The sequence below is a fragment of the Paroedura picta genome, chromosome 1 (assembly GCF_049243985.1).
Source record: "Paroedura picta isolate Pp20150507F chromosome 1, Ppicta_v3.0, whole genome shotgun sequence".
NCBI lineage: Eukaryota > Metazoa > Chordata > Lepidosauria > Squamata > Gekkonidae > Paroedura > Paroedura picta.
Window position 1 is genome coordinate 18,885,756 of NC_135369.1, and position 22,415 is coordinate 18,908,170.

At 47.2% G+C, this 22,415-nt stretch overlaps 2 protein-coding genes across 3 annotated transcripts in view; one reads left to right on the forward strand and one right to left on the reverse strand.

Annotated features, from left to right (window-relative positions):
- Window positions 1-12,526, reverse strand: part of LOC143831624 (uncharacterized) — a 28,017-nt gene extending 15,491 nt beyond the window's left edge. Inside the window, exon 1 of one of the 2 annotated variants that reach the window (XM_077324783.1) lies at window positions 12,451-12,526. Coding sequence is in view for 1 of the 2 variants with exons in the window: in XM_077324774.1 (XP_077180889.1) it covers window positions 11,668-11,913 (246 nt within the window). In the remaining variant the exon portion in view is untranslated. Of the gene's footprint in view, window positions 1-11,667; window positions 12,154-12,450 lie in introns of those variants that run through there. The other variant, XM_077324774.1, reaches the window with a different exon arrangement.
- A 1,532-nt stretch (window positions 12,527-14,058) lies between these two features.
- Window positions 14,059-21,619, forward strand: LOC143831637 (microtubule-associated protein 1 light chain 3 gamma-like). Its single transcript, XM_077324793.1, has 4 exons — window positions 14,059-14,314; window positions 14,609-14,664; window positions 17,244-17,350; window positions 19,542-21,619. The coding sequence occupies exons 1-4, from the start codon at window positions 14,272-14,274 to the stop codon at window positions 19,711-19,713; spliced, it is 378 nt and encodes a 125-aa protein (XP_077180908.1). The 5' UTR covers window positions 14,059-14,271; the 3' UTR covers window positions 19,714-21,619.
- Window positions 21,620-22,415: the final 796 nt, after the last annotated feature.

Here is a 22,415-nt window from a genome sequence, read left to right on the forward strand (position 1 = left end):
GCAACGCACTAAGAAACCTGCCTCCCCTGTTATCAGCTGCCGTGCAAAGAACGAGAACGAGAACGAGAACGAGAGATATCCGTCTTGCTTAAGGTCTCCCAGAGAATTCAATAGTGCAGCCCTCACAGCAGCCTTCTTCAACTTCTTTACCACTGAGAAACCCCTGAAACATTCTTCAGGCTTCGAGGAGCGGCACGACCATGCAGGTTATGGTTGGGAAGCAGAGCTGTGGACACGCCCATGTGGGCCCCCTCCCCTCCTCACCCCCTCCAGGCCCATCACTGGGGGGGGGGGTTGACATAACCATATCTGGTAAATAAAAGGTTGTCACTTGGAGGAGGGCAGGATGCTGTTTCTGCTGGCTGCAGAGGAGAGGACACGCAGTAATGGGTTTAAATTTCAAGTACAATGATATAGGCTAGATATCAGGAAAATTTTCACAGAGTAGTTCAGCAGTGGAATAGGCTGCCTAAGGAGGTGGTGAGCTCCCCCTCACTGGCAGTCTTCAAGCAAAGGTTGGATACACACTTTTCTTGAATGCTTTAGGATGCTTTGAGCTGATCCTGCGTTGAGCAGGGGATTGGACTACATGGCCTGTATGGCCCCTTCCAACTCTATGATTCTATGATTCTATGAAATATTTAACAATTTTTTTTAAATATAAAAATTAACTCCCCACACATTTGGGAAACCCTTCCAGGACCCTCAAGAAATCCCAGGATTTCACAAAACACTGGTCCAATCAACTACACTAATACATTACCACTGCCCATGGAGGTCCCATTCCGACCTCTCACGGCTAATAGCCACCACCAGACACTTCCGCCATGGATTTGTCTAATCCTATTTTTAAAAGCCATCCAAAGCCAGCAGCCATTATCCTGTCTAGCGGCCATACATTCCATAAATTAATTACATACTGAGGGAACAAAAAAACACTTCCTTGGGAACCTACAGACAAGCAGTTTGACTTCATGGCGTTAAACAGACAAATTGCTTTACAATGATCTCCTATCTTGTTTGCCTTTGTAGCAACCTTGTGAACCAGATCAATATTGTCCCCACTTTACAGATAAGGAGAACCAAGGTTTAAAAAAATGGCTAAAGGAGTTCAATGTGAGCCTCTAACCCAGAGTGGCCAAACAGTAGCTCTCCAGATGTCCATGGACTACAACTCCCATGAGCCCCTGCCAGCGACTACGGCTCCGCATATAGGGTTTTCAAGGCAAAAGGCATTCAGAAGTAGTTTACCATGGTCTGCCTCCCTGGATTACCTTGGCGGTCTCCCATTCCAAAATACTGACCAGGGCTAAACGTGCTTAGCTTCTGAGAGCTGATGAGATTGTTCTAGCCTGGACCAAGCAGGCCAGGGCAAAGTGGTAAGAGAACTCCCTAAATGGAAAAGTGGAAACTGAAAACCAATCTGACCTGCGATACATAAAGCAGTATCCAAACACCATACAACGAAGCCAGTCCCAGAATCCTAACTGCACATATACAGATTGTAAGGGCCAGTTCTGCAAATCCTTAACATAGCCAGAAATAGGCTGGTGCTGTCCACAAAGAGCAGTGTGATCAACCTAACTGGGTTGCATATCTCAACAGGAACCTGGTTTGTTAGGCCGTTTAATAACAGTTTAGTCCTAAATATGTTTGCATCACATGACCATAGAATCATAGAATAATAGAGCTGGAAGGGACCTCATGGGTCATCTAGTCCAACCCCTGTACTATGCAGGACACTTACAACCCTATTGCTCATCCACTGTAACCTGCCACCCACCCCCTTAAGCCTTCACAGAATTGTTAGTATCTCAAGAACAGAGGTGGCCTTCGTAATTCTGGGGTCCAGGCAAAAATCCAGGATGCAGCCTCACAATGACTGCTGCCCCACTACCAGCCCCCCCACCCCAGGCCATGCAAGTGGTGCTTCTCACCCTATGCAAGGTGGATGGAAGCTCTTCCTCCCCTCTGAAACCAGCTGCCTGATTTCCCCAGATAGAAGTGGGAGCTGAAGCCTGATCTTTTTCTAACTCCCTCCAAGTTCTTCTGATGGATCCAGCCCAATCAGACAAATCCTGCACTCAGCAGGGTGCCCTTTCCTCACCACGGAGTAGCTATACCCATCCCATTTCTCTGGGATGTGCACACCTGAGCTCTGGAATCACTCAGAAATTCATTAAGCACTATTTACGGAGACAGTCATTACAAAAAACAAAAAAAAAAAGCTTCTGTTTTAAAAATCCAGAGTACCCATGCTCTGTACTGGTTCCATGTACTGAAGGGAAGCATGGGTGGAGTGCCCCATAATTCAGCCACATCAACCATGCAACCATTTTTGAAACTGTGGGAGAGAGCTCAGTTGAGATTCTGTCTTCCTCTAAGGCAGGGATTCCCAACCAGGGGTTCATGGACACCTGGGGGTCCACGGGAGCTCTGAAGTGGTGTGGTATTGGAGGGGGTGTGTGTCAGGGATTTCTTCTCAGTTTCTACTCTTCTTTCCGACCTACATGACTCAGAGCCATCACAGTAGTAAAGTCCAGAGGAGAGAGCAAGATGAGTGTTAAGGGTGCAGGTAGTGATGTCACTTATGGGGGTGTGGCCAGCTGACATCACTTCCAGGGCTCCTCAAAGTTTGAAAAATTATTTCAGACGCTCCTCCACAGTCAAAAGGTTGAAAAAGGCTGCTTTAAGGAGAAGGAAAGAAATCTGTTGCTTGAAGCCAAAGGCCCCATTGGGCACCCTTAAGATGGGATCCCCAGGCCCAATTTTTGAATCTGGTGGTGGCCTGATGTCAGTCACCCATGCAGACAATAAAGAAGATAAACTGGCTTGCCACTCTGGGCCACAAACCTAGCCTGACGTATTCACCTCAGGCATAAAAGGGACAATTTTAGCACGTACAGAACCCTCCCCAGACCTACCAACTGAGACATCCAGTGGTATCTTAGACTAACAAAGTTCACTGCAACAGAACAGCTGGATTTGAGTCCAGTGGTACTTTGGAGACCAACAAGAGTTTCAGGATATCAAGTATTCCTCGTCTGACTTGATGACCCTTAGCTTCTCAAAAGCCTCCAAGAGGCCACTGGACTTAAATCTACCTAATTCTTCTACTGCAGATCAACACGGCTACCCACGGAAGCCATTTTTCCAGCATGTGTTCCTTTGCCCTTAAGGGACTTATTTCTCCTACTGCAGCTGAACAAACAAGTTCTGTTTCACAAAATCTCATACTTTAAGGTACTGTTGGGCCCCTTTACTTTGCGACAATAGACTAACATGGCTACCCCATTGGCAGTCCCAGTTAAAAACTAGAGCTGCTCCTTCTTGGCTCAGAGATTAGTTTAAAAGGATTGCCACTGTGGTATAGTAGAAGAAGAGTTGGTTTTTATACCCTGCTTTTCACTACCCGAAGGAGTCTCAGATCAGCTTACTATTGCCTTCTCTCCCTCTGCCCACAACAGACACACTGTGAGGTAGGTGAGAGAGCAGCTCTAACAGAACTGTAACTAGTCTATAGTCACCAGGTAGGCTGCATGTGGAGGAGTGGGAAATCAAAGAAGAAGAAGAGTTATATGCCGCTTTTCCCTACCCGAAGGAGGCTCAAAGCAGCTTACAGTCGCCTTCCCATTCCTCTCCCCACAACAGACACCCTATGGGGTGGGTGAGGCTGAGAGAGCCCTGATATTATTGCAGAAGAAGAGTTGGTTCTTATATGCCGCTTTTCCCTACCCGAAGGAGGCTCAAAGCAGCTTACAGTCGCCTTCCCATTCCTCTCCCCACAACAGACACCCTGTGGGGTGGGTGAGGCTGAGAGAGCCCTGATATTATTGCAGAAGAAGAGTTGGTTCTTATATGCCGCTTTTCCCTACCCGAAGGAGGCTCAAAGCAGCTTACAGTCACCTTCCCATTCCTCTCCCCACAACAGACACCCTGTGGGGTGGGTGAGGCTGAGAGAGCCCTGATATTATTGCAGAAGAAGAGTTGGTTCTTATATGCCGCTTTTCCCTACCCGAAGGAGGCTCAAAGCGGCTTACAGTCGCCTTCCCATTCCTCTCCCCACAACAGACACCCTGTAGGGTGGGTGAGGCTGAGAACCCTGATATCACTGTTCAGTCAGAACAGTTTTATCAGTGCCCTGGCGAGCCCAAGGTCACCCAGCTGGTTGCATGTGGGGGAGAGCGGAATCGAACCCAGCTTGCCAGATTAGAAGCCGCCACTCTTAAACACTACACCAAGTGAGAGTGCTGAAGACCCAGGTTCAAATCCTTACTTGCTCATGGGCAATCTTGTGCCAGTCACAAACTTTCAGCTTAACCCATTTCACAGGTAGATTTGAATCCAGGAGCACAAGATTTTAGGGAATTGAAGTCTCAAGACTCAATCTTCCTGCGCTCCTGCAGCCTAACATGGCTACCCTCTGGGACTGCTTCACAAGGGTGTTGGGAGGCTTGCATTCCTTAGAGGGCAGGCAGGGCAGAAGGTATCTGACCATTCATGAACTTGTCTCTCAATGTCACAATAATGTAAATATATAATAGATCTAAATGGAACCTTGATGGAAGCCGGATACTGAGCCCTGAGGCTTGAGTTTATCTGCCTTCTTGCAAACTTCCCAGAAGCAGGATGTGGCAGCAGCTTGACTTCAGGACTGATCTACATGGCCAAACTGTAGTTCTCCAGATGTCCATGGACTACAATTCCCATGCTGGCACTGGATCATGGCAGTAGTCTATTGACACCTGGAGAGCCACAATTATGCTCAGTGCACCCACACAGGCTATCCAATTGCCAGCTAGGGCAGACCCTGGAGAAAAAGGCCAGTGGCTGCCTCTGATAGTACAAGCGACCCCATGGGCCTTGTCTCCATTTCCACCCACCTCCACAGAGAGCAAAAGTCCTCCTAGGCCAAGTTGCTGGGAGGACCTCCTTCCACTCCCCCCCCCCCCAAAAAACAAACAAACCTGGAACCTTCCCCAAAGTTAAGCTCCTACATTCCCCTGATCGCAGAAGCACCGCCCTTGCCAGGGTAGAAGATAAAGTTGTTTATACACGATTAGGTTCAAGGGTGTGCACCAGCCTCTCCCTCCCAGGGAGGAGCTCTTTATGGCAGCCACCATCTGTCCAGGCATCCACTTGCCCCCATAAAAAGCAGGCTGTTTAAGAGGGGAAGGGGACAAGAAAAGGGCCCGCCAGGGTTCAGAAAAAAGTCTAGTTATTGAAGGATGCCAAGTTTCCCCCTGTGCGTTACATACTCAATGTTTATCATCCATTCATTACAGAACAGAAAGCCAGCATAGTACGATTGGGACTAGAATCTGGGAGATCGGGGGATCGCACCCCCCCCATGTTATGAAGTTTGGTGGGTGACCTTGGTTCAGTCACAATCTTTTAGTCGAACCTACCTCCCAGGGCTGTTGTAAGGATAAAATGGAGGAGAGGAGAATGCTGTAAGTGCAAGCCGCTTTGGGAGCCCACTGGGGAGGAAGGGAGGGAGGAGGGAGGGGTTAAGAGTGGTGGCTTCTAATCTGGCTAGCCGGGTTTGAATCCCTTCTCCTCCTCCACATGCAGCCAGTTGGGTGACCTTGGGCTTGTCACAGCTCTGATACTACTGTTCTCTCAAGGTACTAATATCAGGGTTGTCCCAGCCCCACCTACCTCACAGGGTGCCTGTTGTGGGGAGAGATAGGGAAAGCGATTGTCAGCCGCTTTGAGACTCCCTCTGGTAAAGAAAAGCAGGGTATAAGAAGAAGAAAAGTTGATTCTTATAAAAACCAACTCTTCCTCCTCCTCCTCGTTTTCTTTTTAGTTGTGCTTACGTTATAGCTCCTAACTTATGGAATGGATTTTGATATTGCCTAACACAGTCATGCCTTCTGCTTTTGTGTCTGACTTATTTACACTGCATACCTCCCTTGTTTGGGCAGCCAGGTAAGCACCACATCAAAAGCCTCACTCATGACACAGCTGCCTTGTCACAGGCATGGAGACAACATCAGGGCTGAGCAATTCAAACAGAACCGTCCAGCACAAGAGTGGCCAAACTGTGGCTCTCTAGATGTCCCTGCAAGGACTCATGGGGATTTTAGTCCATGGACATCTGGAGAGCCACAGTTTGGCTACCCCTGATCCAGCAGCTTTTGCCAGGACTGTACCATGTCATATTGTAAGACAGGGATCCCAGAACTTAATATTTTCCCCAAGTGTGGTGTAGACAAGACTGGTATGGTGGTTAGAATGTCAGTCTAGGATCTGGGAGGCCCAGATTTGAATCCGCACTGCCACAGAGGTTTGCTGGGTGACCTAGGGACATAAATCAACCTAGTCCTACCTCACATGGTCATTTTAAACTTAAATGGAGGAAGAGGAGAACATTATATGCTTTGGGTCTCCATCAGGCAAGTAAATATATATAATATAAATATAGTAATATAATAAAATGCGAGCCTGCAGCATAGAGAACTAGTGTGTCAAGGAGAACACAGATTCTCCCCTGACACCCAGGCTTTCTAGGTTCATGTGTGTAGTTTTTTAAAATGTGCACTGGGGCCTTTAAACATGCAAAGTCTTCCACAGCTTTGCAAGAGCCACTCCATGCAAATCTGCCCATCAAGTAGCCAGGTTCACAGCAGACCTCCCTCCAACTGTCTTCTTTTGCAACAAGGAACTGGCAGATAGGCAGCTGCTTGCAGTAATTGCTGTTTTTGAACACAACCGACAAGCACATACGCACAGTCCTCAGCCTGTACAACAAGCTGTACAGCCCAAAGACAACTTCCTTGCACTAGGAAACCTGTCTCCTCTCTGAACCTCCTGATGCCTAGAGTAATGCCATGGCGTTCCCAATATGCTCTGGAGAACCCGGGGGCTAAATGAAACCCTTCAGGGGCTTCTCAGCGAGAAGGAAAGAGCGATCTTCCTTTGCTATGCACAGCTCCTGCCTTGAGACAGCAAGGCCCAATAAGCCCTTGTCTGGATCAAAGACCATATTGCGGAATTCTTCCCAGAATCCTCCATGATGGGCATGGACTATGAGGCCCAGTTGGTTCTAAAGTGTGAGACAGGGTCCCTGAAGATGAAATACCAAAATATTCAAGAGGAAGGTGCAATGGTAAGAATGCTCTCTTCCAAGAACTTGCCTCTCTCTCTACTGCACTGTGCAGAACACAGGGCCTGTGTAAGACAGGTGCTTGTGCCCCCGTGACCGAGTAAAAGGCAGGAGACGTGCCAACCAGGAAGTGTGGCGTGACGAACAACAGGTGTTTTGTTTTGCTCTGCTCTCCCTGGCTGCGCATGGGGCACCGGCCGGCCAACGCCCACAGCTCCCAGGCCAAGCCACAGGGCAAAGAACCTGGCCTCTGCCTTCCAGGCCGAAAGCTGCATAAGCCTCCATTTCAAACAGCAGCCCGGAAGGCCAATGGAATTCCCCCAGAGTGCCTTCCTTCTCCAATTCCCCGCTTAGGGCGGATTGGAGTGTTACAAAAAGAAGAGATGTTATTCCCCAAAGAAACTCTGGCATGCAAACAATCCAATAAGTGCCTGGTATGCGGGCCCTAGGGCAGGGGTCAGAAGAAAGATCAACTTGTGCAGGAACTCAGGTGGATCCCCAAGAATCCTGGGGCCCTTCAAGAACCAAAGGCACACTGTGGCAGAGCAAATGTTTTGCACGCAAGAGGCATCTTCTAAGAAGCTCAAATAACAGGACTGAGGAAAGCTTCTGGCTCAAGGCACATGGAGAACCGGAGAAGGTCCATAGCTCAGCACTGACAGCATGCAGGAAAGTCCCAAGTTCAACCAGCACAAGAAAGCATTTCCCTGTGCCCTTTTAAACTGCTGTGATGTCATGCCTGGCGCTTGTTAAAAACAGAATCCTGAAACAAAACACAATCTACATAACGCTTTTTTTATTAGAACATGAGTTTTTTGAACTCATCAGCTGCCTTCAGCAGGCTGGAAATTACGAAATAGAAAGGGAGGGGAGAAAAAATAAATATGTTCCAGGCTTTTGTAGATTTAAGGCCTGCTCTTACCAGAATTTCTGCCTTTAATGCTCTAGAAGTAGCTAGAAAGTGGTGTTGTTAGTGTCAGGTTGCACCTTGTGAGCCAGCAAAAGAAAAGGAAGGGGCCTCTTGATTGGAGTGAGAAAAGGCCAGAATTTTTCCTTGTATCTCTCTAAGACCAAGGGAGATTCAGGTTTAATTGTGGGGTTGAAAAGGAGTCTGTGTGTTTTGTGACCACTAGCAATCACTGGGTATCCACAATCTCTGTATTAATTTATCCAGAACTCCCCCCTCCTTCCTTCTGTAACCACAACTGCCAAAATAGATCAGAATCCCAAGTTCTCATAGAATACATTATTTAGCCAGAGGATGTCCTTCCAACATGATACGGCCAAAGCTGAACAGTAAGAGATTCAGGAGGTTAAAAAAGCAGATGGGTAATAAAAATGATCTCTCTGGATCGATTATAGGCATTTCCTCAAACTCACACAAGTAATACCTAATCATGAGGGCTACATACCCCTAAGCTGAGAACAAATTAAGCCTCTTCTTGTGCACAGGGGCAATGCAGAGAGACTTCATCGGAGTGACAGGAATTCTATGCAACTCAAACGTCTGCAAATTCCTAACGCCATTTTCTTCTCCCGGGGCTAATCCCAAATAAATTCCTGCAATGTCTCTTTCATCCAACGAATGCTGGAAAATGCACATGACAAATCGACTGATGCGATTGGCAGCAGCCTAGAAGCAGAGGGAAGCAAACTTTGAAGAACAAGACCGGTATTCCAACAGTCGGCATTCGTACTACTGAGCCTGGGAACATACAAAAGGCCAACAAGTTTTTAGTCTAGCAAAAGATTTCAGGGACTGCAGCCCAGTTTGTTCCAGCAGTTCCAGACATTCTATACTAGAATAATAAAACGTGTTCGTCTTCAAGACGCCTCTAGATGCCTGGTTATCTCTGCAAGTGTTCAAGGAACACACGGCTCTTTGTCAGGCAGTTAGTGACTGGGACAAGCTCTTTCCTAAGCTAGCCCAGCTGCCCCTGAGACACTGCACTGCTAACCAAGGCAACCCAAACCGACTCCAAGGGTGCACCTCTAAGACTGTTGTCCAGGACCAATTTCTTCCAATTTTTTAGGAGCCTGCTTATTTCAGACTGCCATGCAGAAGCTAGGGGGCGGGAGCTATTCCAGATGAATCAGGAATGCCATACGCTTGCGTGGATTCAATGGAATAATCATTTCTCCCTGTGAACTGGCTCAGCAGACCCACCATTTCTCCCCCCTTCTCTGTCCCTCTGACACAGCAATGCTCAGAAAAGCCTGAATCCCACACTGTCTGCCCCCCTCTCCAAAGCTTGTCTCGCACATTAATTACCCATCTGCCACGTTGGCATACACAGCCTCTTCCCCTCCCCACTCCAAACACCTGTCTCCTCTTCCTAGCTTTAATCCCAGCCCTTCCTCACTCAGGTGCTCAAAATGCCCCAGTGCTACAAACCAGACCTCACTACCTCCAAACTAACTCCCAATTTTTTTATAGACAAATCCCCTCTTTCCAACCCCCCCCTTCCCCGCTACATCATCCTTCTGGTATGTAGCCTCCACGATCCACCACTTACATTCCCTCTGTAGCACCCGAGTGGCTTTTCTTCTTGGCTTCAGTCCCGAGATCCTATCGCTCCAGGGGGAATGATGCACCCCACTGAGCCTCTCCCCGTTCTCTCTTGAAATCCCCTCTAAAATAAGGTGACCACATTGTCCAACTTTTGGAGGGACATCAAGGGGTACCTGGCAAATTGTACTTATGTTAAAAATCTGGTCACCTTACTCTAAAGCTCTTTCCTTTCCCATTTCTGACTACCCACAGCCAGTTCACTTATGGGTATACACAAACCCATCTGAACACTTCAAACCTGGGATTCACTTTTTTCAATCTTGCGTGGTCTATTAAGATCAGTTGTGGGTTTTTTCCCTCTCAGGCTTCCTCACCGTCCACTGCTTCATTTTATATTTCTCAGTTAAGAATGCATACCCAGGATCTTCTAACCGTTGAGTCTTGACTCTCCTGCATTCAGAGATTCCGCTTGTTTCAAAACATAAGCAAGAGCCTTGCTGAATCAAGGACAGGCGTCTATTAGTCTACCATTCCCATGGTTTATCTGTCACATCCTAGCAAAAGTTCTCAAATGAACACACTTTCTTTCTGAACAAAGTTTTGAGTCCATTGGCACCTTTTAAGACCAACAGGGTTTTATTCACTTTCAAAAGCAGGCACACTTCCTCAGATACAGTTAGATTCAAGTGGGTAGTGGAACAAATTTAGAATGAAATTGCATTCCTTTAATTAAACTTTGTTGGTCTTAAAGGTGCCACAGGACTCCAATTTTGTTCAGAAGCAGTGAGACCATCTTGTAGCTGAGGAAGCGTACATGCACACAAAAGCGTATGCATCGATTACAACTTTGTTGGTCTTAAAGATGCCATCTGGGCTTAAACTTTGTTCTGCTTCTTCAACACTTTCTCCTATTTACCTTCATCTCTCCCCCCCCCCTTCCTAACCGCCATGCCGCAAGCACCCCACCACCCCAATGAGATTATAGTGTTCCTGGGACAGGGACTGTTTTCAGGCTTCTTATGCTGCAAGGCACCCTCCCCAACTCATAACAACATCTGGAATCGTCTCCCTTTACCACAAAACTCATTCCAGCACAAATTTTCCTATATCAGAGGTCACTTGGGATTGAACATCAGCCCACTGTGAAAAATCACTCTCTATTAACTCCACTGATGCCCCACTTTTTCCCCAATAGCTCCCCTGCATCCACAACTTGCCACTTTACCCTTACAACAACCCTGTGAGGTAGGTTAGGCTGAGAGTACTCCAGGTCACCCAGCAAGCTTCCATGGGCAGAATGGGGACCTGAATCTCGGTCTTATAAATCCTAACTAACCACCCCCACCATACTTTTCAGCTAAGGGTGGGATCACCTCAGTCTTGCTTGGCACACGGGATTCAAAAGGTGAGAATCCCCCAGGAGCCGTTGAAGTGCTTTCAATGCAACCGAAGCCAGGATACCACCCGGAGACCTCCTGAACAGTCATCTGCCTGCCTGTCGCAATGAGACTCAATGCAATGAGTTCTTGGCCCATTACCTTCAATGCGTTTCTACGTCTGGATTTTCCTGCGCGAAACAGGAAAATCTACTTCTGAAGTGGCCAGAAAGTGCGTTCACCAATGTGTGTCTAAGGTAAGGTGACCAGATTGTCCCACTTTCGGAGGGACATCTGGGGGTACCTGGCAAATTGCACTTATGTTGAAATTTTTATATATATATATATATATTACTATGTTTGCATTCTATGAGACTTTTTGTTGCTCCATATAGAGCACATTTTAAATCAAGACACCCCCCCCCCCCCCGGGTCAATGGTGTCCCGCTTTACCCATGTTAAAATCCGGTCACCTTAGTCTAAGGGGGCCCGGAGTCCTTTCTTGGGCCCGTGGGCACAAGCCCAGTCCCCCCCACGGTCTTCCTCCCGGGGCCCTCTATGCGCCCTGGTCGGCGACCGCCCCTCCAGCGCGCTTTGGCGGCCGTGCGCGCCAGCCCAGCCGGCCTGGGAAGCGCCTCCTCCCGCCCGCCCGCCCGCGCCGGCCTCACCTGTTGCCGCTCTCCATCCCTCCGGCCGCGCTGCAGAGCGCGCTGCACCGCCTCCCTCTGCGTCTCGCGCAGCAGATCCAGCTCCAAAAGCCCCGCCAGGCTGGCCTGGAGCCGCTCCCCGATGCGCAGCCGCTCGTGGCCCGACCACAGCGAGGGAGGCACGGCTCGGCGGGCCATGGCCACGCTCCCCCCGGGCTGGGGGTCCGCGCCGCCCGCCTCCGGCCGCCGGCAGAGGGGCGGCTGCATGCGCCTCGGAGGAGTCGCCGCCAAGAGAGACCCGCGTTGCCGGCACGGAGGAGGCGCGCTCCGACCCGCGACTTCGCCGCTTCTCCGCCGGGCCGAGGAGGAAAGCGGAGCTCAGACAAAGGGGACGGGTTTGAAAGAGTCACGTGGAGACAGGTTCTCGCTCCCTCGCCCCCCCTTCCCGGTCTCTGATTGGCTCCAACGAAAGAAAACAAAACATTCTTCAAGCGCGACAAAAGTTCTCGCCCAAGAGCGAGCGAGCTAATAAGGCGGCCGGCCTCGGCGCGCCACGCTTCCATTGCTCCGCTTTGTAAATTAAGGTGATTAGACTTTTAACATTGGTAAAGCGGGACATCATTGACCATATAGACCATATTTGGTCTATATGGAGCAACAAAAAGTTTCATAGAATGCAAAAATAGTATTATTGTAGTATATGTTTTTTTTTATTTCAATATGAGTACAATATGCCAGGCACATCCAGATGTCCCTCCAAAAGTGGGGCAATCCGGTCACCTTATTCTAAACATGTATTTTTACCTGTGTGTGTCCGAATCAGAAGGCCTTGATTGGCATACCCCAATGCGTAGCTCCAAGGGCTGAATCGAAGATTAAAATGTTCCCGGTCCCATAGAAAGAATCCCAAAATGAGGTCATGTAAAGGAGGGAGCCTCCAACCTTAGACAGTCCGGGGGGGGGGGGGGGATGAATGGGACGGGATATGGTTGCCAACAGACCTAGAGAAAAATGTCCTGTCCCTTTAATCGGGGCTTAATATGTGTAAATGGCCAGCTGAAGCTTCCCATGAAGGCAAGTAATATCACCTGGGAAATAACATGCTGCAAGTCTCTTTTAAAGGGACGGCATTTTTCCCCCCTCCTCAACCGGCCCTCAGAAGACCTGCCCTTCATATACCCATATTTCTTCTCAATGAGGACCCATGGAAACTTGCGGCATCATTCAAATTATAAGTTAAATAAATAAATACTATTAATTGTATCCTCACAACAACTCTTTGAGGTAGGCTAGACTAAGAGAGGCTGATCCAAGATTGCCCAGCCAGCTTTCATAGTTAAATGAGGATTCGAACCTGAGACTCCGAGATCTTCCAACCTCTGTGCTACATTGGCAGAACGGCTAACCAAGATCACAATTATTTGTTTAATACATTTGTATCCCTCCCGGTTCTCAGATAGTACACAACTGTCCAGAGGGATTCCTTTCTACATAGATTCAAGGAGGTAACTCTGTTGGCCTGAAGTAGCAGAATAAAGTTTGAGTCCAATGATACCTTTAAGTCCAACAAAGTTTTGTTCAAGTTGTAAGCTTTCTTGTACATGACACATTTCCTCAGACAATGAAACGGAAATCACCAGGCCGCACATATAAGGAGAAAGTCAGTCATGGATTAGTACACAGCCGAATGGAGATGTTTACAAGTCCTGTGCATCTGGTAAACAAATTCATACTGCTGTGTACTAATCCATGACTGGTTTTGTCCTTATATATATGGTTGTTATGCACAGAAGCTTATAACTAGAATAAAAATTTGTTGGTATTAAAGGTACCATTGTAATCAAAATTTGTTCTCCTTCCATGGTATGAAAAGTGTCTATCTGGCATTCTAGGTATAGTGCCTCTAGCTATGGAAGTTCCTCAGCCCTCAATACATCTAACCTCCACAGGAGCCTACATTTTCTGAATCAGAAGGCAATAGCCATCTTCTCTAGCACAGTCTCCTCTTCCTTTGCCACTTTAGCATTTATGCAGCGTTTTGGAATGTTCAGAGTGCTTCCCATGCCATTATACTTTTGTGTCATTCTCACAACACCCCTGTGAAGTAGCCAGCATTAGTAGTCCCATATTGCAGAGTTGATTAGCAAACAGCTTGACTAAGGTCACCTAAGGAGTCAAGTCTCGGGACAGTTCAAACCAAGGACCTCCTGGTTACTATCCTGGAAACAAGCTCAAAAAGGCATGTAGAGATGCCCTTTTTCACAGCCAACAGCCTCTGAAAGGGTTTGTTAGCACCCATCCTTATCAATTGAGGCAATGAGTTCCAAGAGTTAATTGTGAAGAAAGGCTTGTCTATACCAGGTGTGAATGCTCATGCCAATCATTTGAATGGAGGGCTATAAAATGAAGCTGGTGGTCCCCTTCCCCATTTCTGCTCTGCCTCCACCCACCAGAAACACGACTTGGCAGTCCTGAATTTGAGATCACCACCTCCTCTCAATGCCACTTAGGAAGGACTTGCATTATTGAAGCAGCAGTCAGTTTGTTAGTGAAGATATACTGAGGGCTTGTTACTTCCTATTCTCTGCAAACAAAAGGGCTTCTTTCATCTCCACTCTCCTGCCTATGATGGACCCGCGTCCTCCATTCAAACACAGAAAATCCTTTGGTAAGTATTGCTCTATTTGCTCATGTAAACTCTCCTAACTTTATATTCAGGCAAGTAGCTGTGTTGGTTTGAACCACCTTTGTGGATCTTAAAGGTGCCCCTGGATTAAAACTTTATATTGCTAAAGGGCCTTTTCCAGTTAGGAGCGCTCCCTGCTGGTGAGCGAAAGTGCAGCAAATTGTGGGGTGGGGGCCCTAATATGGTTTGTGGCCTTTCTTGCTTGTTAAGAGAAAAGTAGCTTGGAAGATGAGTCTTCTTCTGTTTCTGATTGGGGCTTTCCTTTTTCTGTTACAGCTTGCAGGAAGAGTGAAGTGGCTTCTATTCGCGTAAAGTTTCCCAACAAAAGACCGGTATGTAGATTTGGGGGTATTCCACTTAGTAGTGGTGAGTACCGGGCCATACAACCCCCCCCCCCAAAAAAAATTAAACAAAGGAATACAAAACGCAACTCATTGAATCAATGAAAACTTATTAACAACGGTATGAGAAAAGATTTAAAAATTCAAGACAAAGTGCGAAAGAACTAATTAAAAAGTTCTGAAGTGTGTTGTAAACCCCTAACCTTAACAATCCTGTGCATGGGCCTGGGTGAGTAATACTATGGCCTGGGGGGGTGTCGGATAGAGATCCTGCTCTGTTAAGTGTCTTGGTAGGAACTTTTTAATGGCTCTATTAACCCAGGTATTAAATGGAACTTTTAAGTTATTCTACTTAAACTGTGTGCATGGAGAAGGGGGGGGGAGTCCCCATCTCAGTTCATAGAAGATCTATGGTGCATCTAAATTTCTAACCTAAGGCGACCAGATTTTAACATTGGTAAATCAGGACCCCACTGACTGGGGAGGGTTCTTGATTGAAAATTTGGTCTATATGGAGCAATAAAAAGTTTCATAGGACGCATACAACACAAAAATAGTATTGTAATATACAGTATATATTTTTAATTGCAACATAAGTACAATTTGCCAGGTACCCCCAGATGTCCCTCTAAAAGTGTGACAATCTGGTCACCTTACCAGTAGTTCCCTGTCTTGAGGAACTGCTATATTCAATGTATCTAATTTTCAACATGGCCAAACCTGTGGATGCTTAAATTTAGATTTTGGAGCTTTGAGCAGACAGGGGGTTTTCCCTACGAAAATGCCCAAAGTTTGTAAAGGGGAGGGGATCTGAAATTGCTATTTGGCATCTACCAGGAGGAGGTAGGGCTCTTTCCCAAAATGGCAGGACCATTGGGTGACTAGATACCTCACCAGTTTCATTATTCACCCAATGTGGGTTCTCTGCTGCTGTTCAGCTGTACCTCACCAGTGTGCTGTAGTGGTTACAAACTTGGGAGATCCAAGTTTGAATCCCTGCTCTGAAAGCTGACTGACAGTGGCCATAGGATTGGCTTTTGGAATCACAACTAGCTTTGAGCTTATAAAGGTAAATTCCCCTGGAGAAATTGGCTGCCTTGCGCGTTGGTCTGTATGGCCTTATACATTGTTGAGGCATCCATGCCTCATCATCCGCAGGCTCTGCCCCCAAATCTTCAGGAATTGCTGTATCCACAGCTGAAGACCCTATGGGCTGATGACACATTTTTAGTGTAACCTACTCTTGTGGCGCAGAGTGGTAAGGCAGCAGACATGCAGTCTGAAAGCTCTGCCCATGAGGCTGGGAGTTCAATCCCAGCAGCCAGCTCAAGGTTGACACAGCCTTCCATCCTTCCGAGGTCGGTAAAATGAGTACCCAGCTTGCTGGGGGGGGGGTAAACGGTAATGACTGGGGAAGGCACTGACAAACCACCCCGTATTGAGTCTGCCATGAAAACGCTAGAGGGTGTCACCCCAAGGGTCAGACATGACCTGGTGCTTGCACAGGGGATACCTTTACCTTTTTACCTCACAGGACTGTTGTGAGGATGCAATAGAGGAGAGGAGAAGTATGTTAGTTGCCCTGGGTCTCCATTATGGACAAAAGTGAAGCATAAATGAAGCAAACAATAAAGGTAGCTTAAGTTGAAGACGCAAGTAAAAAGCAGGTTTGTGGTTGGGAAGAAGGAAGCAGGGGAAGGGGGGAAGATGGAGATTTTTCTGGAGGAAGGAAAGAGGACGTAGTGTAGGGAAGGAGAGATGGGAGGGGGGATGAGGTGCCCCCTGCAAGTTCTTGCAGGTTCTTCACCACACTACTGGGTCTGGCGTTCAGTACAGGGCTGCCAGGTTGGGATAATGAATATGGTGGCCAAGGCCATGGTTCAAAATCAGATAAAAATATTTTATTACCCAGTCTCCAAAAATTCCCTATGTGTTTCGCCTAAAGCTTTTGTTAATTAAATACATCATTTAATAAGACTGAGTTTATGTCGATGTGGATAAAAGTACATAAGAGATGCTATATTAAAAGTTAAAATCCTGGTCTTAATATTGATTCCATCCAAACTACTAGGGCTTATTGTGTCCTTGAGATTGTATGTGGAAGAGAGGCAAAAACAAGTATAAGACTTTCCATCAGAGTGCTGGAGTTATAATTAAATGAAAAAATATTTTTTCAGGGCCTGGTTAAAAATTACTGACAGTTCAGAATACATTGTAGGTAGGGATGGGCACTGAAAAATCTGCCCACAAGCTTGATGGCTTTCCTTGCACACTCATTGTTTGTGCCTTGTGCTGTTTCCTAAAGTTGAGTAGTTGTAAGTAACTGGTACAGACACAGGGCCAAGTAAATCTAGGAAGATGGTTGCTGGCTACGGGAAGGGCCTAAGTGATGCTGTCTCTGCAAACAATGCACCTGTGAGCCCTGGTGGGGGCAAACAGGGCTTTTCCCATTCTCTGCTTGCTTGAGCATCTTAGAGGCATGTGATGCTCTAGTGCTGGAGCCAACATTTGGGGTGAGTTTGGATCATTGCCCTTAGCAAGGGAGCTCCATGATTCTTTCTATTTTATAGGTGATCCTGGAGCGCTATCCCAAGGAGAAAATATTGCCGGTCATGAACAAGGTGAAATTTCTTGTTCCAGAAGACCTTACTATGGGCCAGTTTGTCTCAATTATCCGGTAAGATCGCTTTTTCTGTGGCATGAATTCTGATCTGCCGGGATGGTGCTTTTAGATCATCCCTATTATTTTGACTTTTGCTTTCCTCCAATGTCACCACTCATTTAGTACAAAGTTGACTATAAACCTAAGCTTCTTGTTTTGGTGAGAAATCCTCTTGGTTCACTTTTCCTTTTTCTGGGATTCAGCAAGTCCACAGCAGTGCCCTCAAGACCTCCCCTTCCTTTGCAAAACACTAGGAGGAAGAGGAGGAGTTGGTTCTTATATGCCGCTTTTCTCTACCAGAAGGAGGCTCAAAGTGATCCCCTTCCCTTTCGCCTTTTCACAACAGACACCCTGTGGGGGAGCTGAGGCTGAAAGAACCCTGATATTACTGATGAAGAGTTGGTTCTCATATGCCGCTTTTCTCAACCAGGAGTCTCAAAGCAGCTGACATTCGCCTTCCCTTCCTCTCCCCACAACAGACACCTTGTGAGGGAGGTGAGGCTGAGAGAGCTCTGATATTACTGAAGAAGAAGAAGAAGAGTTGGTTCTTATATGCCGCTTTTCTCTACCTGAAGGAGTCTCAAAACAGCTTACAGTCGTCTTCCCTTCCTCTCCCCACAACAGACACCCTGTGAGGGAGGTGAGGCTGAGAGAGCTCTGATATTACTGAAGAAGAAGAGTTGGTTCTTTTAGGCCGCTTTTCTCTACCAGAAGGAGCCTCAGAGTGGCTTATATTTGCCTTCCCTTTCCTCTCCCCACAACAGACACCCTGTGAGGTGGGTGAGGCTGAGAGAGCCCTGATATTCCAGCTCAGTCAGAACAGCTTTATCAGTGCTATGGCGAACCCAAGGTCACCCAGCTGGTTGCATGTGGGGGAGAAGCGGGGAATCAAGACCCTCCAGATTAGAAGTCAGTGCTCCTAATCACTACACTAAGCTAGCAAGTGGCTTACTGCATTGTCATAATTTGACTTGGACCTGAGATGCCCAAAGGCTTTCTCAGCAGGACTTTTGTGAAAACCTGGGGTTTCTTGGTTGCCCTGGAAGGTTTTCCAAAATATGTGGGGGGACTAAAAATCTAATAAATAAATAATAAAATTATATATATACTTTAAATTTATTAAACATTTATCAGGTTAAATGACCACCTGTGGTCTGTTGACCTCCTCCTTCCCTCCCAAAATGGCTAATGATGGGCCTGGAGGGTCCCTGGCTAGGCTTGTACACGCCTATGCTTCCCAACCATAATCTGCATGATCGCCCCACTTCTGGGACTTCTCAAAGCCTGAGAAACGTTTCAGGGGTTTCTCAACAGTAAAAAGCTTGAGAAAGGCCCAAATATTGCAGGGGGGGGGGTGTTGCTGTCAAGTCACACCCTGTAGGCCTTTCAAGGCAAGGGATGTTCAGAGGTGGTTTGCCATGGCCTGGTTTTGTGTCATGCTGCTGAAATTCCTTGATGGTCTCCCATCCAAATACTTACCTGGCCAGCTTTGCTTCCAAGATCCAGCAAGATCAGCCTAGCTTGGGCTCACCAGGTATGGGCATCTTAGGTGAAATTCGAATCTCTCCTCTGCAGTTACCATGTTGGGTGGTCTTGGCCAAGCTGCTATTCCCCTGAACTGCAGATCTCCCTCATCCTATTATGAACAGAAACCAGCCTGCCATGTGGGATTGTTGCATGACAGGCTGGTGCATATATCTGCAAATAGTGCATATATCTGCACTTTGTTTTGGGGAGATTGCATTTACTTGGACATTGCGATTTAATTCTGGTGAAATGGATGTCCAGAGAGCCCTAGCAGGTTGTAGAACCAAGGGGGCTAAGCCCCTGATATGCCGTGAGTATTTTCACAGTGTTTGAAGCCTGGTTTAAGCTGCAGTTAGCGGGATTAGCAGGATTTAAGAGTCTGTTTTCATGGAGGGGTGGTGGTGAGAGAATTGGTATGATCATAAGCCTTGTTTTATAGCGATGTGGCCAAACTGTCGCTCTCCAGATGTCCATGGATTACAATTCCCCTGAGCCCTTGCCAACACCATGTTTGAAGGGGCTCATGGGAATTGTAGTTCACAGACATCTGGAGAGCCACAGTTCAACCCACCCATTTTATAGACTTTGCCTTTTCCCCTGGAGCTCCAGACATGTTACAGAATTAAAACAATGGGCTCTCACCGCACAAGATACAATATTTCTTAATCTCTTCCCTCAGAAACAGAATGTCCATTGGGCCTACCCAAGCCTTCTACTTCCTGGCTGACAATAACCGTAGCATGGTTAACATGTCAGCCACCATGTCTGAAGTGTACTCCACTTACAAAGATGAAGACGGCTTCCTCTACATGACCTATGCCTCGCAGGAGATGTTTGGCCGGCAGCACTGAGCTGTTCGGGGGACACGATTTGGTTGAAATCGATCTCCGCCTCTCTGACCACACCGCTGACCTTCAAAACCGGATTTGAGTTCTTCTCAGAATGCCTGACTGGATCGGCACTCCTCTGCTGTTTCGCGTGGAAGCCCTTGGTGATTGTTCTGAAGGGAGAGGCTGCTTTAACAATGGATGTAGTAGATATTTTGGATTGCTTCTTGGGTGATGGGTATTAGTAGGGAATGCCAAGTTCTACTCAGGGCTCTTTCCCTGTGCTGGTCTGGGCCCTGATATGTCAGGGGGTCACTTGGGCACTGTTGATGAGGTGATTGTAGCCATGGCCCTCTCGAGTAACATGGATCGAGCTGGCCTTTGATGACAGCTTTTAATTGACATTCAAGGGCAGGTTTTAGGGAGCCTTGATATAGTTGGTGGTTCTCACCTAATGGAGAAAGAACCCTTCATACATCGTACATCATTGCTGCCTCCTTCCATGGGTAGGTAGTGGTTTCTTATTAACTTTTACAACACATGGGTGCAATTTTTAAAGAAGGAAATCCTTCATGAAGGTTGGGAAGGGATGCTTCACTGAAGACTGAGCACAGGAGTTTAGAAAACATCTTCACTTTGAAGAGGGAATGAATGGGTTGGTTAAAAAGCAGAGGTAAAAATACGTTTGTTTTAATACCGGAAAGAGACTTGCTTTTGTCAACCAACCAGTTTTAAGGCAACGATGGTGCATGTCCACTTTTGAGTAGAAGAGGCACATGTTAAAGACCAGCCTTTACACTTTGAAATCACTTTTCCTGACCTGGTCTTTGTGGACACCTTCCCTTTCCCCCCTAGTGTTTCTTAACCGTTCTTATGGGCAGCACAGTTATGCCATTCGGGGTCTTAAACTTGAGGGATCATAGATGGGGCCATTCATGCCAGTGCCAGGCCAGGATCTTAAAATAAGCTTTATGAACATCAGCTGCCTTCTTGGCCTCAGATTCTATGCTGTTCTACAGTTCTGGTCTAGAGCCCTTCTGCTAGCTGCAATATTATTAATTGGGCTTTTAAATTTTGCATTCCTTTTTTGTGTGGTTGGTTTTAATGTATTTGGAGGAATCCGGTTTACTACAGTATATGTTAGAAACAGCACACTTGGTCTTTTGGTATGGGGTCAGGAGAAGGCCATGGTAGCAAAATTTGTCATCTCTTGCAGCACAGCCAGAGACTAGAAGTTTAAAAGGCATTTCTCCTGGCCCAACCTATCGTTGAAGCTTTAGATGTGCCATCTGCAAATGGGGGTGGAGGGAAAGGGCCTGAAGTTGGGCAGAAAAGCCTCCTGGCTTATACGAGATAGGAATTGCCTCCATTTTTGTGACCGAACACGGTGAGCGAATGGACGTTCTTGCGGTCAAATGAGGTGATGGAAAGTTCCTTGGCTACAGCTCACAGGTGCTTTTCCTTGGAATTAGTAGCCAGGCAAATTGGATTAGGACCATGGTTTCTTCCTGTGCTGCTTTTTGACTCTGCTGTATGCGTCACTGAAGTAACGATAAGGCATGCTGCATGATATCTGTACCTGCTTCAGCTCTGTGGGGTCCTTTCAATTGTGGGAAACAGCAAGGTGGTATGGGAGAGGGATGTATAGTTTTTAATCCCTTTTCTGCAGCCTTCTACCCCATGTAGGAGGAAATGCTTAGTGCCCCTGCAGCTTGCTTTGACCCCTTCCCCAAGATTAAATTGTGGAGTTGTTCCTTCACAAGAGAAAGCTGAAAGCTTCTGGGATGGCTCGCTGTGTGTTGAGGGTCCTTCTACCTCTTGGGAAAGCTGATCAAACAGACAGCTTGGCTGCACTTGGGCCTCCTTGGTCGGAAATGGATTGTGGGTATGATGCAACTTAATCTCTCAGAATAACAGTTAGTTTTGCAAACTTTATGGCTCATGTTTTTTTTTGGAGTGGGGAGAAGTAAGAAACCAGGAGGAGGCTTATTCCAAGTAAGGAGAAGGCAGACTTGAAGGCTTTGAAGAACAATGGATGTACATTATTTATCACTAGGGACAAAGCCCGTTGCATTCAGGAATACAATGGGCACTAGATTGGGGTGGGGTGGAAGAATTCTCCAGATGCCTCTCCCTCCCCCCAGGACCTGGAAAGGCTGCAGGCCCCTGGGCAGGGAACTCACCGGCAGGGGCAGCTCTTATGCAGCAGGGATCTGCAGCCACAGAGGGAAGTGGAAAGAGGAGGGGGTGGTCAGGGGTAGGGGAAGGAAGGCGATTGGTTGGCTGCTGGACACACAAGCAAGCTGGTTGGAGGAGGAGGCACTTAGAGGCGGGACAGCTGCCCTGAGTGGCACTTAAGCCATGAGACCAGCTCCTCCTCCTAGGCCTTACCAGAAGTTTAAATAGAACAGATATGGTGTATGTACTGTGTAGTGTAGCCAGGAGATCTGAGGATTGTCTGGCAACCAGGCAAGGGTTAGTCAGAGGTGGTTTGCCATTGGCTTGCCTCTGCATTATGACCCCTAGTGTTCCTTGGAGGTCTCCCATCCATTCTAAGACAGGGTTGGTCCTGCCTAGCTTCCAAGATCTCACAGGGTCAGGCTTGCCTGAGCTATCCATATCAGAGCTAATGGCTGTACAGCCCACAGGAACGTTCTGCTGCACCAGCCTTACTAAGATGAAGGCTTGCTTCACAAATGGAAGTCTTGGATTCGTGTTTGTTTCTG